At 45.6% G+C, this 13689-nt stretch overlaps 1 protein-coding gene across 1 annotated transcript; it reads right to left on the reverse strand.

Annotated features, from left to right (window-relative positions):
- Nucleotides 1-9482: 9482 nt before the first annotated feature.
- Nucleotides 9483-13050, reverse strand: LOC112268643. The gene is made up of 6 exons (XM_024454554.1): nt 11503-13050; nt 11294-11401; nt 11000-11191; nt 10810-10859; nt 10101-10231; nt 9483-9746 (listed from the first exon to the last, which is right to left on the reverse strand). The coding sequence occupies exons 1-6, from the start codon at nt 13048-13050 to the stop codon at nt 9727-9729; spliced, it is 2049 nt and encodes a 682-aa protein (XP_024310322.1). The 3' UTR covers nt 9483-9726.
- Nucleotides 13051-13689: the final 639 nt, after the last annotated feature.

The following is a 13689-nucleotide window of genomic DNA, read 5'->3' on the forward strand; positions in this document are numbered from 1 at the left end:
AATCCCCTCAACCCACGGGAACGTCTTGAAAACGGACGAGCCCGAGAGGGGCACGCCATCCACCCTGCACAGGAGAAATTGGTCTCGATCGGCACATGAAGGGAGGGAGATGGACGTGCTGCGTCGGAGGACGCCATCGGCTCAACCTCGTCGTCAGACGCCTCCGACGGCCAGCTAGAGCAACCTTGTCGGATCAGTCATACTAAGTCAAGATGGCAATGGGCCTTGAAACCCGCTGGTTTTTATCCCATTAGGGGACGGGTTTGGGTTAAATAAATTCCCGCAGATTTGTTCATGGGTCAAAATAAAAACCCAGCGGGTTTCATGGGTCTAGATCAAAGACAGCACTCCCTGAACCCGGTACCCAAAAAACCCGCAAAAATTTCAATATGGCCCATATGATTGGTCCTATAGAGCCCATATGTACACCCAAACCCTACCTATATATTTTTCCTAAACTATATGCTGCCTCTTAAGTGATGTTGTCATGTGTGAATGGTACTACAATTATGTTGTTTTTCTTTCATGTTGCTGCTGCTATTTTTCTCTCAATATGTACATTACCTAATGGGTTTGAGTTCCCCGACGGAAACGAAAAACCCGACGGGGACGGGGCTGAGAATCCGAAACCCGTGACCGGAGATGGGGATGGGGACGGGTCTGGGTTCAGGATCATGAGGATGGGTTTGGGCAGCCACTACCCAGCGGGTTTCGTCCCCGTTGCCCATCCCGATACCTAAGAGCCAAGACATCGTGACGAACCAACCTTGAACCAACGACATCGTCGGAGCCAAACTCTGAAGCCTCAATACAAGCAAAGTAAAATCCGCTCGCTGTGGCGTCTAGCCGGTCACTAGTGTCTGGTTGATTTCACGGAGGTTCACTTCTCCTGGTCACTACATCAATTAGGAATGCACACATTGTTGAATAAGAGTACTAGGACATAATTTTTGAGGTAACTACACCAGCAGAAAAAAAAACTTGAGGCACGCAATCAATTTCATACAACAACTTGCAAAATGGGATCAAATGGTCCAAAACTTGCTACGCAGATTTAGTTTTGGTCAAATGCCTTCAGTTTAAGTTATTACGAAAACTGAACACCCCCCCTCCCCGCCCCCCCGCACTTCTCCTTCATCTCCCCACAATTCCCCGCCGGGCCTAACCCTAAATCAGCTCATCCCTGACCGGCGAGGCAGAGGGCGGCGGGTGGCGAGGGAGAGGGCGGCGGGTGGCGAGAGAGGAGGGCGACGACAGGGTCGACCTAGGTGAGCCGTCAGGTCTCACGGCGGCGGTGGACTCGACCGCCACAGAACGGTCACCGCCGCGCGAGGAGTGGGCAATGGTGACCAGAGAAGTCTACTGGGCGCCGCCGTGGTCATCTGTGAAGGTAAGTAATCCAAGCTTGGTCAATTTTGGTAACTTTTCTTCATCATCTTCTCGGTGCCGTGAATGAAGTATTTTGTTTGTCAATTTTGGTGATGCATGTAGCTGGAAGCTGTTCCGAGGGATGAGACTATCAATCGCCTAGAAGAAGTTGTTTCCATCATCGGATTTGAGGTTCCGGCGGCATCGTCGCCGCCGCTGCGAGGTCTTGCCGCTGTCAACTCCGAGGTACTGGAAATATGAGAGAGAAGAAGGCGAAGTGATCTTGTCGAGAAGAAGCAGATGAAGAGACTTCATGAAGGGGTACCGGAAAGAAAATGAATTTTAGAATGAACGAGGGATTTTTGCATATTCTACATCGCCAATACGTAAGGTGAAGAGAAATTCGGGTGGGGAGGACTAAAACGCAAAATTACCGTCGCATCATTGTCCACTATGGCACCCAAGGTGGCTAATTCGGACTAATCTGGACACTAATCACCCGATTAGCAAGTTTTGGATCACTTGGCCGCATTTTGTAAGTTGTTGCATGAAATTGCTCGCGCGTCTCAATGTACTTTGGTGTAATTACCTCTTAATTTTTTGGCATGGTACACAAAACATTGTCTTCGTAGAAAACAAATGAAAAAAAAACACTATGCAGCATGCCGCAGGAGACTCGGGATCTGACCACTGAGTTGCCGCAGGGTGGTCAAGCTGCTCAATTGTATGTACACCTACGTTGATACTTCAGAAAATGGACTATCTTGGAGAGTTGGAGTATGAAATTTCTTAACCCGACCACTGAGTTATAGCTTTATTTGCAACACAACAAATTTACCAGCTACCAGCGGCTAACCGTGTGTCAAGATTTTCGTTTATTGTTTGCCGCAATGGTTCAGGATTCCTTTCTTGCACCAGATTGTGTTCTTTCTACCTTAGGGCTTATTTGGTTTGTAAGTTTTAGAATCATGGAAATAAGAAAATCAGAAGATTGAGATATCATACACACTTCAACCCTTTTAACAATTTTTCATGAGGTCTCACCTAATATTTAGAATTCTTAGAAATTAGGTCAATTTGGCAACAATCGTTAGGTAGCATATCAATTCTTATGAAATGAATGTTGTGTAAAACGTAACAGAAGCAGAGGCTTGGTTGGAATCGCACAACACTCCACAGGCCGGCTGGTTTGCTTTATATATCGAGAGTAACGTATAAATTACAGATTAGTTCAGATTGGAACTGACTAGGGTGTTAGGTTAGATACTAACAACTCTAGCTCTATCTCTAACTACAGCTCATTAACGCGTGTAGTGCACAACTAACTCTATCTGTACAACATATTCAACATCCTCCCTCAATCGAAACCGGGTAGTGGAGGTTGAGATTGCGTCTGCACCGGACGAAAGGATGCGTCGGTAGGGGCTTGGTGAAGACGTCTGCGACTTGATCTTTTGAGGAAATGAACTTGATCTGCAGTCGCTTTTGAGCTACCCCTTCTCTGACGAAGTGAAAATCAACTTCGATATGTTTGGTTCTGGACTGAAACACAGGATTGGGTGAGAGATATGTGGCTCCAAGGTTATCACACCAAAGTACTGGAGCACGATCTGTCATGAGGCCAAGCTCGGATAGAAGGGATTCAACCCAAACAAGTTCAGCAGTTGCATTTGCCAACGACTTGTATTCTGATTCAGTGCTCGAGTGTGAGACAGTCGCCTGCTTCCTTGCGCTCCATGCAATTAGGTTGCCTCCGAAGAATATCGCGTGACCGCGTGACCTCCTGTTGATCGCCTGTCATCTGCATCTCCCGCCCAATCTGCATCGGAGAATGCTGACAGTAGCTTTGACGATGAGCATGTCAAGACAAGGCCGAGTGAGGTTATGTCCCGAATATACCGCAGAATCCTTTTTACTGCCATCCAATGCACCGAGCTTGGTTCTTGGGGAAATTGACAGACTTTGTTTACTGCGAAGGAGATATCCGGACGTGTGATAGTGAGGTACTGCAAACCTCCTACAATGCTCCTGTAATGTGTGGCTTCTTCGGCTGATAGAGGATCACCATACTCCTTACTAAGTTGATCACTCGATGACATAGGTGTGGATGCCGGTTTGCACTTATCCATCTTAGCTTTGATCAATAGCTCTTTAGCATAGTTCTTCTGAGACAATGTCAAGCTAGAGCCACGTGCATGTACTTCAATGCCCAAGAAATAGTGAAGCTTACCAAGATCCTTCACCGCAAAAGCTTTGCCAAGTTGCTAGATGAGCGCATCTGCCATACTGGATGTTGAGCTAATCATGATGATATTGTCAACATAGACGAGCAAGAACATTGTCACACCTTGCTGGCATCGAAAGAAAAGTGAGTGTCTGCTTTGGAAGCCTTGAATCCTAATTCACATAGGATAGAGCTCAACCGTGCATGCCATGCCCGTGGAGCCTGCTTGAGACCATACAATGCCTTCTCCAAATAACATAAGTGAGAGGGATGGTCTGAGCTTTCAAATCCGGGTGGCTGCTTCATGAAGACTTCTTCTTCAAGGTGCCCATGCAGAAATGCATTTTGGACATCCAATTGACGAAGATGCCAGCCTCGAGACACAGTTATGGACAACAACAACCTAATAGTGGTAGGCTTAACAACCGGACTGAAAGTATCTTCGTAGTCATAGCCATACCGTTTCTTGAAACCTTTCGCGACTAGCCGTGCTTTGTAACGCTCAATAGACGCATCTGCTTTGCGCTTGGTCTTGAACACCCACTTGCAATCAATCACATTCACCCTCGGTTGATGCGGAACGAGACGCCAAGTTTGGTTCAGCATGAGAGCTCCATACTCAGCTTTCATGGCATCGTGCCAATGTGGGGCAACTAGAGCTTCAGCGACAGAAGTTGGTTCGCTTGAAGAGTCACGAACAGCCGCATAGGTGATCGTTCCATCTGTCCGGATATAGGGCTTCTTGATGTTGTTCTGCAGGCGGGTGCGAGCTCGAGGTGGCGGTGCAGGAGGTTGCGACGCTATTGAAGACGCGGCAGAATCTGCCGCGGCAGAGTCGGAAGGCGCGGCAGAGTCTGCCGCGGCAGACTAAGAATCTACCGCCGCGATAGAAGATGCCGCTGGAGAGCTTGGCGGGGCGGAGTCTGCCGCGGCAGAGGATGCGGCAGAATCTTCTTCCCCATTTGGATTAGCCATGAGATCATGGATCCGTGCACCTCTAACTGGATCAGCACCATGGTTAGGAAGAAGTACAGGAGAGTATGCATAATCTGCAAGTTGGTCATGCGATGCAACAAAAGGAACTAAGGAAGAAGATGGAGTAGCTGAAGTGTGAGGCATATTAGCAAAAGGAAAAACATGCTCATCAAAGATGACATCACGTGAAATGTAAACACGACTGGACGGGACATGCAAACACTTATACCCTTTGTGAGAGGGGCTATAACCGAGGAACACACACTTGTGAGACCTAAAGGAAAGCTTGTGAGCATTATAGGGACGAAGATTGGGCCAACAAGCACACCCGAAAACTTTGAAGAAAGAGTAGTCAGGTTTCTGTTCTAGTAATCGCTCAAGTGGTGTTTGCATGGAGATAACTCTACTTGGTGTTCGATTAATAAGAAAACAAGCAGTAGTGAAGGCATCACACCAAAAACGAAGGGGAACCGAGGCATGTGCTAGTAATGTAAGCCCAGTATCGACAACATGTCGATGTTTGCGTTCAGCTGTACCATTTTGTTGGTGTGTGTGAGGACAGGACACCCTATGAGTGATGCCAAGATTGTGAAAAAAGGTGTTGAGTTTGTGATATTCCCCTCCCCAATCTGTGTGAACATGGATTATTTTGCTATGGAGTAGACGCTCAACATGCTTTTGAAACTGAACAAACACAGAGAAGACATAAGATTTGGACTTAAGCAGGTAGAGCCATGTGAATTTACTGTATGCATCAATAAGACTCACATAAAAACGATGTCCACTAACGGAAGTTTGGGCAGGGCCCCACACATCTGAATTTATGAGCTCGAGAGGAGCTTTTATTACATGTTCGGAATTGGAAAAGGGAAGTTGATGACTCTTGCCTTGTTGACATGCATCACACACACGTTGTCTAACATTTTTCTCTAAATCAACTGGAAGTTCCCTAGAATTTAAAACATGTTGCACAATCGGCAACGCTGGATAACCTGAGCGACAATGCCATTGCTCAGAGGAGGTCCGGACGCCGCTGAAAACTGACTTGCAGGAAGAAGTTGTGGTGTTGTCGTTGACTGCATAGAGATCGCCGCAACAGTGACCACTAAGGACCGTGTTTCTTGTGTCCAGATCCTTAACAAGAAGATGATTAGGATAAAATTCCATGGAAACATGGTTATCAGTAGTAAATCTTCTAACGGAAAGGAGATTACGAGTTACAGAAGGGACATGTAACACATTGCGAAGTTTGAAAGTTTTATAACGAGATGCAAGTGCAGCTTGACCAACATGCAGAATTTGAATACCTACTCCATTAGCTGTGTGGACGTTGTCCTTGCCAGTGTAGGGCTGCTTCATGGAGAGCTTGTCGAGCTCTCCGGTCAGGTGGTCCGTCACCCCTATGTCAGCGTATCACGCTGTGTCGATGGAGTAGGAGGGCGTGCTGCCCTGAGGCCTCGCTGTGCAGCAGCAGCAACGCGCCCTTCGTTGCCCTTATACCGGCAAAGTCACGCTTGAACCTCTTGAAGCACCTGGACGCGATGTGACCTACCTTGCCACATAGTTGGCAGATGGGCCGACCTTCACCATTGCCGCCATTACCAGCAGTGGGAAAGGGCGCACCGTCGCCACCAGAATTGTTGGAGTAGCTGGGGTGAGGTGCGACCTGCTTGTACTCCTGCCGCTGTTGAGGTGGGCGGTAGGTGTTCCTGGTGCCGCCGCCATATCTGCCTGCCATGTTCGCCGAAGGAGCGACAGTCATGTCGTCTGCCTCCCGGCTTGCCAGCCGCTGCTCATGATTGAGCATGTGAGAGAAGATCTCTCTCTCGGAGACTGTCCCGCTGATTGTGATGGATGACACAATCGAGTCACAGTCGAAGTCGAGACCAGCGAGGACATAGGCGACGAAGTCGATGGAGGTGAGGGGCTGGCCGATCGATGTAAGTTTGTCGGACAGCGCCTTGATCTTGTTGAAGTAGTCGGTGACGGACGAGTCTCGCTTCTTGATCTGCGAGAGTTGACGACGGATCTGCAAAGTACGAGCAGTGCTTTGCGACGCATAGGAGGCTTCAATCGCCGACCACAGTGCATGGGACGTACCCAAGAACAGCAACTGACCAAGTACACTCTCGGTCATGGAGGGGAGCAACGCCGACAGGATCGCTTGATCCTGCTTCTCCCATGTATGGTGAGCAGGGTTCGGGCATGACTCGGCACCGTTTTCATCGCTCTCGGCCACAGTCTCCGGCGGACAGGTGAAGGTGCCCTGGACGTAGCCATAGAGGCCAAGGCTTTTGAGCAGCAGCACGACCTGTGCCTTCCACTGGAGATGATTCTCCTGACCTAGCTTGATGGTGATAAGGTGCCCGAAGGAGATGGGCGTGGCACCGTTGACGCCGTTGGACATCATGGACCCAATGCTCAGGGTCGCGCCCGTGGAGTTGGAGAGAGAGGCAGCTGGTGTACTCGAGGGAGCCGTGGCAGCGGAGGTTGCCGCCATGGTCGAAGCAGAGCTACCGGAGGAAGTCATAGCCTGGGATCGATAAGCTCTGATACCATGTAAAACATAACAGAAGCAGGGGATTGGTTCGAATCGCATAGCACTCCACAGGCCGGCTAGTTTGCTTTATATATCGAGAGTATCGTACAGATTACAGATAGTTCAGATTGGAACCGACTAGGGTGTTAGGTTAGATACTAACAACTCTATCTCTCATTAACGCGTGTAGTGCACAACTAACTCTAGTACAACATATTTAACATGTTGCACATAATTTTTTTAAGGTTTGAAATCCTATAAGAATCTTTAAAATTCTGACAAACCGAACGAGCCCTTAAGATCACTCCAACAGAGCCACCAAAACACAAAAATCTCCACTAAAATGCAAAATCTCCATTTGTTTGTTCGATTGCAATTTGCAAACCTGAACAAATACCTTTATTGAGTTGGTTATAGAAAAAAAATTATACTCTCTCACCCAATAATACAGAGGCTCTTGTCTGTAATCTCGGATATCAAGACGAAGAGAGTCACTAGTTAAATTCACAATACAATCTCAGATACCAAGACATAGTGCACTTGGATTTTATTTATTTATTTGGAAGTGCACTTGGATATGGAGCATGCACTAAAAAACAAACAGAAAACGGAGTATAAAAACAAGTTAATTCTTCTCTGGAAGGTTGGGGGAGAGAATAATGTGTCCCTGTTTTTTTGTTGAAGCCAAATTTGGCGAGGGAAGTCGTGTCCTAATTAGGACTATCATCCGCGCCTTTTTACTCTGTTGCACTTAATAAACGGTGCTACTCTTTTTCGATCAAATGGCCAAGAGAAAATGGTGCATTAATTGCCACTGCAATATGTGGCGTTACAAATCAATATGTTCTAAACTCCAAAGCCTTTGTTCTGCGTTCAGAACCAAAGAACAATTTATAATTCTGCCGATTATAATTCCGAGTCACCAATCCATGGAGAAACATATCGAAATGGTGACAAATAAGAAAATGGTCAAAATATCGGTATGATCCGGACGACAGAGACTTGCACTCTGCAAAAGCTATACATCAATCTGCTTGATGACCTCAAAAAATAGAACTTCAGGCAGGAGCTTGCAGGCCTTGAAACTTTCTAGCAAATGCTCCCAAGTATCTACTGCCTGCAACCAGGATATTTACATGAACAAATCAAGCAGTTCAGAAATCGAATGGCTACAAGATATAACACATCGATCAAGACTGCTTACCTCAATTGTCTCAGAGTCATATATGAGCCAACTGTCCTTGTCACGAGCAAAGCAGACGTAGCGCTCATCAGCATAACAGATCTGCAGAGAGTAAAATTGCGAGCAGGCATAAGATGGATGTTTTGCAAGGGCATTATGTTTGCAAGGAATAAATGTGCCAATCTAGCAGGAAAGTAGATGGAGCATACAGCCAACGTTTCAATATGCCTGCAGTAACACTTAAAGCAGTAAGAGAGTTATCTCATTAAAACGTGGAGAGAGAAAAAACTGTGCAGAAAAAAGGTACTCTGGTTTATGTTCTCCGATACTTCCTGTGATTTGATGAGACTATTTCCTAACCTGAACGAAAATAATGAAAGATATACTTGGGATAAAAACAGAGGTTACAAGGTCCACTCAGCGCACATACATTTAACATGTATGATTATGCGCAAGCTAAACATGACTTTGTCAGAATTGTTTTTGTTGAAAACATTAAAACTTGGTTGATGGCTGGAGGTGCTTCCCATTTCCCCAACAGATTGGCCAGAACTTCCTGTATTACGAGACTGTCAGTAAGAACAGTATTTGCAACATTACGGGATATATTTTACAATTTGAACATTGTGGTAATGATAAAAATCATATGAAAATTGTGGTAACAATAAAACCGAATTGACATGTGCAAATAATAAGTGGGATGCATTTATCTATTGTAGGGATTGGTTAGACCATAAAACCATACTAGTACATTTTGCATGGCGAATTCTGAAATACCCCTTTGAACAAAACAACGATTACAAGTTCATTAATGAAATCCAAAAAGTAATTGCACAATGCAAGGTGCATACAACCAGAGCAAATTTCTACGAAATGTAAATGACGATGCTGCATTGAACCTTATAAATTAGAAGTTATGAATTAAAATGGTTGACCATTTTCAGTGGAACTCATGTGCGTTAAATCTTGTGAACTACTTAGCAATTGGGTGTCTATGCAGTAAATTTGGGTTGACACAAACCTAAACAAAGGCTGAAGCAAACAAAGACAGGTTGAACTGAAAAAGGATGGCTTACCCTGTTTACTGAAAGATCATCACATCAAACAAAATTACTACTAGCATGAATATATTCTTGGACCAGACCCTAGACGAAGTAACAGGGTCTTGCACTCTAGGTGTTGCAACATCATCATGTGTCCAAGCCATGGTATCCATATGGGTATGGATAAATAAATATATGATTCAAGCCTTGGGACTTTGGAGATAGCTTGTGTACAAATATTTGCTAAGAGATAGTGATCATTACACAGGATAAGAGAAGAAGATTAAGACGACAGCTTTCTACGGTTTTTGCCAGATTAGTTCGATAATGTATATTTTGTCGGTTAGTGAGACCAAAATAACAAAGCTCCTGGAAGTGTAAATGTCACATTGGTTCAAGAATTCATTGTGCTTCCTGCAAAAAGAAATATAGACAGAATAGTGCAATTAATAGAATATTATGCAATCTCAGAACAGAAATATATGGGCAGTATATGTAGAGCCAATATTAGAAAATGATACAATTTCAGAACAGATCTGGATCAACATGCTACTCGCATTTCAGTTGTAGTTCTAGTGTTACAGAGTAAAAGTAAGGTTACTTATCTCCATTTATTTAATGTATATATTCGTATTAAGTCCAGATCATATTTCGAGCCTGGCTGATGTTTCAGACTTCTGATGTAATTATGATATCTTGTATCAGCAAAAAGAAAGATTTATGGTCACTTGTGTACAGCAAAAAAGTTGCAGCCGTCACCTTTCTTACCTAGCTCCACATTTGCGATTCTTGCAGCTAGCTTTGATATCCTACTTTCATCCATGTCAATTGTTGGATCTGATGATTTTTTATCTACCACGTGCACGGTCCCAGAATTCCTATCTTCAACAAGAGGCCCACTGCACCATTAAGGAAACCAGTGACATCCTTGGATAGTTTAGACAAGAGGGCCATTTAACAAACCTACTTGCATTTGATAGTCTATCAACGAAAGATTGAGAAGTTCATGCCTAAACTCTTTAGTCAATTGTGTTACGACAAAGTTACCTATACTTTAATTTTTATTACTCCCTCCGATCCATAATTTAATTTCTAAAATTACGATCCATAATAAGTTAACTTTGTGCCTCTGTACTAAATCCCCGACACTTATTATGGATCGGAGGGAGTATATATATTTGAGACTAGCTATTTCCCATTCATCATTTATGGCCTTTCCTCAAATTAAGGGTGAACAAGACTATGAAATACTGAAGGTTCATTGCACGCACATGTAATTCTATCATAATATCTAGCCAGTGATAGTGATGCTGTCTACAGGCTACAACATCTAACGTCAGTACATTCAAATAAAAGACATCTGATGTGGTGAGCAGGTAAAGGTACATTAGTGCATACTGCGTAGCCAGTAAAACGTAAGCATAGGTATATATGTATAGTAAACCTTCCGAAAAATAATAAAAGGATCGTAATCTACCTTTCTTCACCTTTTTCATCATCCACAAGTGTATTGTCTAAGCTTGAAGGCTGTAAGCAATTTTCAAAGTGTTAGTGCTTCCAATTAATATAGCATCAATTAACAAAGAAATTAAATATCATAGGAATAATTCCACAAGGTATACACAGAAGTGTGTTTGATAAATCCAGTAAATATAGACAAATGAAACCTTCATGTTTTCTGTTTCTTGGTCATCTCCACTTTTATGGTCCTCGTTTCCATCCGAGAGCTTGTAGAAATTTTGCACCAAGGCATTGCTGCCAGGGTCATAAATAACATCAGGAAATACCGTGTCAATATCAGCATTGTCAATACTCTTACTGGCAGCATTATCTCCACTTGTGTCTTTTATCAATTCATTCTGCAAAGATGATCATAGGCTTACAAGTAAGTGCACTGCTGGAGTAAGCAAACAGATAACTAGCCATAGTTTATAAACAAGCAACTGCAGATGTAAACAAACCCATAGGAATGTTTCCACAAGGGGCAAGATGACTGTGCGATAATCCAACATAGAAATCGTGAGGAAATCACACCACAATTCTTGGACTTCACGATGAGCCTTATCAAACTGCAATGCATAAAAAGTTGAAGATTATTGTAATAAACACAACTGCAAACATGGTTGTACGAGAATGAAAAACCAACATGCAAAAGGGAAAATTGTGAGACCTCGGCACTTAATTTGTCTGTGGGTAAATCCTTCAGCCTCTGCTTCATCTTCTCTAGGACCTCAGTTCCCATTTTGCATTTCTCCCCTCGTATTTCAGCAAATGACTCTTCTTCAGTCACGCTAGATGCCGGAAGAAACAAGTGTTCAAATATATGATCTGTGTTCTTGAACTGGAAAAGGTAATGGTCCTCTGAATCCTGACCAACAGTTATCATCTCATCCAAAGAAAAATCATCATCCACACATGTATCATCACTCAGTTTTGGATCTAAGATTAGATGCAGTTTCGGCAGCAGGTCTTTATCCGCTGGGTGCTTGCTGCACAAGTGTCGCAGGACGGAATCTGCATCCGGTAACTTCTTGCCAACACAATAGGGGCAAATCCAGAACCTCCATGACTTGGTTTTCTTCACAAAGCTCAGTGCATCAGATATGGTCCTTGCAGCCCAGTGGTCACTTTCATAAGATTCATGGTAGTACTTATGAACCTCAATTAGTCTAACTGATAGGAAGCTGTCTTGCTTCTCGATTGTCATGGAGTCCCAATAATCCTTGGCCACCCACAAGAGTCTACCGATTAAGCGTGCGAATTCACTGTATATAGAAGATAACCTATCAGCAGACTCTTCGCCCTTCACGGATCCAGGAGGTACGTCCTCCAACTTGGGGTCAACAGGCTTCTCTGTACCAAACGCCACAAGGCACTCAAGGTACGCATCCTCATACGAACCCAGGACGAAACAGAGCTTAGCGCGGAACAGGCTGAGCACGAGCGAGCCATTGGAGAGGTTTACTATTTCAGGCATGTCGTCCTTGATGTGATCCAGAAAGGGCCTCCTGTCGATGGTCGCGTCAAGGCTACGCGCGAAATTGAGCTTCATGTATGAGCGGAACAACTGCGCCCGCGACGATTGAGGGTAACTCTTGGCGAGGTCATTCGCCGTCCTGAGCGCCTGGGCCATCCCCTGACGATCGTTGGCGCCGAGCTCGACTTCGCATGCCTTGCGGACAACGAGGGCGACATCGTTATCGCAGATCCATTCCCTAATGGCTTGGAAGGAAAGGCGAGCTGTTTCCCTGGAATTCTCCACCCGCTGGTCCTTGGTGTACGTCGTGCACGCGTCCCCGCCGTACATATCGACGTTGTTCTCCGCCGGATCGACGGGCGAGTGGATTCCGATGGCTCGGCGGAGCTCGGCCCCCGCCTCCCCGTGCCTCGCCGCCTCGATCAGCACCCTGGACAGGAGCACGGAGATGTCGATGCAGTTGGGAACGAGCCGCTTGGCCTCGGTGAGGTAAACGTGCGCGGTTGTGAGGTGGTGCGCCACGGCCTCCTTCTCGCCCGCCGCTTTAGCGCGCCTGGCTTGGGCATAGTGGACGCGGCCCGCGGCGTAGAGCACGACGGAAGATCCCGCGTGCCCGGCCGCTAGTTCGTCGACGCGCGCGAGCGCTTCGTCGTGGCGGCCGTCGCGGTCGAGCTTCACCGCCGCCTCCGCCTCCTTGCGCAGGTCGGCTCCAGCGCCTGCGCCAGCGGCGGGTTTGACCATCGCGGAGCGTGGAGCGCGCGCGTGCCCGTGCGGAGAAGGGTTTTTGCGGAATCTGGCGCTGAGGAGGAAGCGACGGTAGAGTGGGCGCGCGCGAGGTGTTCGTGGAAACGCCGCAACGGCAGCGGGAGGGACGAGGGGCGGGGTTTGGTTCGGTGACTCGGGGAGACCCGAGAAGACCACGAGGGCGCAGAAGCAGGTATATATAGACCCTTCTGGAAGGTGCTCGGGCCAGCTGTTAATTGCTGAGAAGAGGGGAAAAAACATTTGTAGTACAGTAGTACTCGTAGATGAGATTGATTGATTCACAGAGACGGTTGGGAGGCAGCTGCCGATCTGTGTGAGTCAGGGTCTTATAAAAATCGTGAAATTGAAAACAAATCCGGATGTGCCATATTATCAGTTAATATGGTTTTTTTATCAATAAAATGGTTATCTTTCTTAGGTCATCTTCAACAATATATCTATATTTTGGGTACCAAACCATAAAAAAAAAGGGAGAGAGAGATTGGGTAACTAAAACTTGTCCAACTTTTGTAGCTTACCCAAAATTGGTATCCATATGTACTCATATTTTTCTTCAGTAAGTGTGTCAGTGTTAAGTGACAACTGATCAAAGCGTAATTGCAAATGAATTTTCTA

This window comes from Brachypodium distachyon, chromosome 4 (assembly GCF_000005505.3).
Source record: "Brachypodium distachyon strain Bd21 chromosome 4, Brachypodium_distachyon_v3.0, whole genome shotgun sequence".
Taxonomy (NCBI): domain Eukaryota; kingdom Viridiplantae; phylum Streptophyta; class Magnoliopsida; order Poales; family Poaceae; genus Brachypodium; species Brachypodium distachyon.

What these genes read in the sequence shown, in the direction of transcription:
- LOC112268643 (XM_024454554.1), bottom strand. Translation starts at nt 13,050, where the DNA reads ATGGTCAAACCCGCCGCTGGCGCAGGCGCTGGAGCCGACCTGCGCAAG. An exon ending in CAGACAAATTAAGTGCCGAG is followed by an intron (nt 11,402 to 11,502) that starts GTCTCACAATTT and finishes TATGCATTGCAG; the next exon opens with TTTGATAAGGCTCATCGTGA. An exon ending in AATCGCAAATGTGGAGCTAG is followed by an intron (nt 9,747 to 10,100) that starts GTAAGAAAGGTG and finishes TTCTTTTTGCAG; the next exon opens with GAAGCACAATGAATTCTTGA.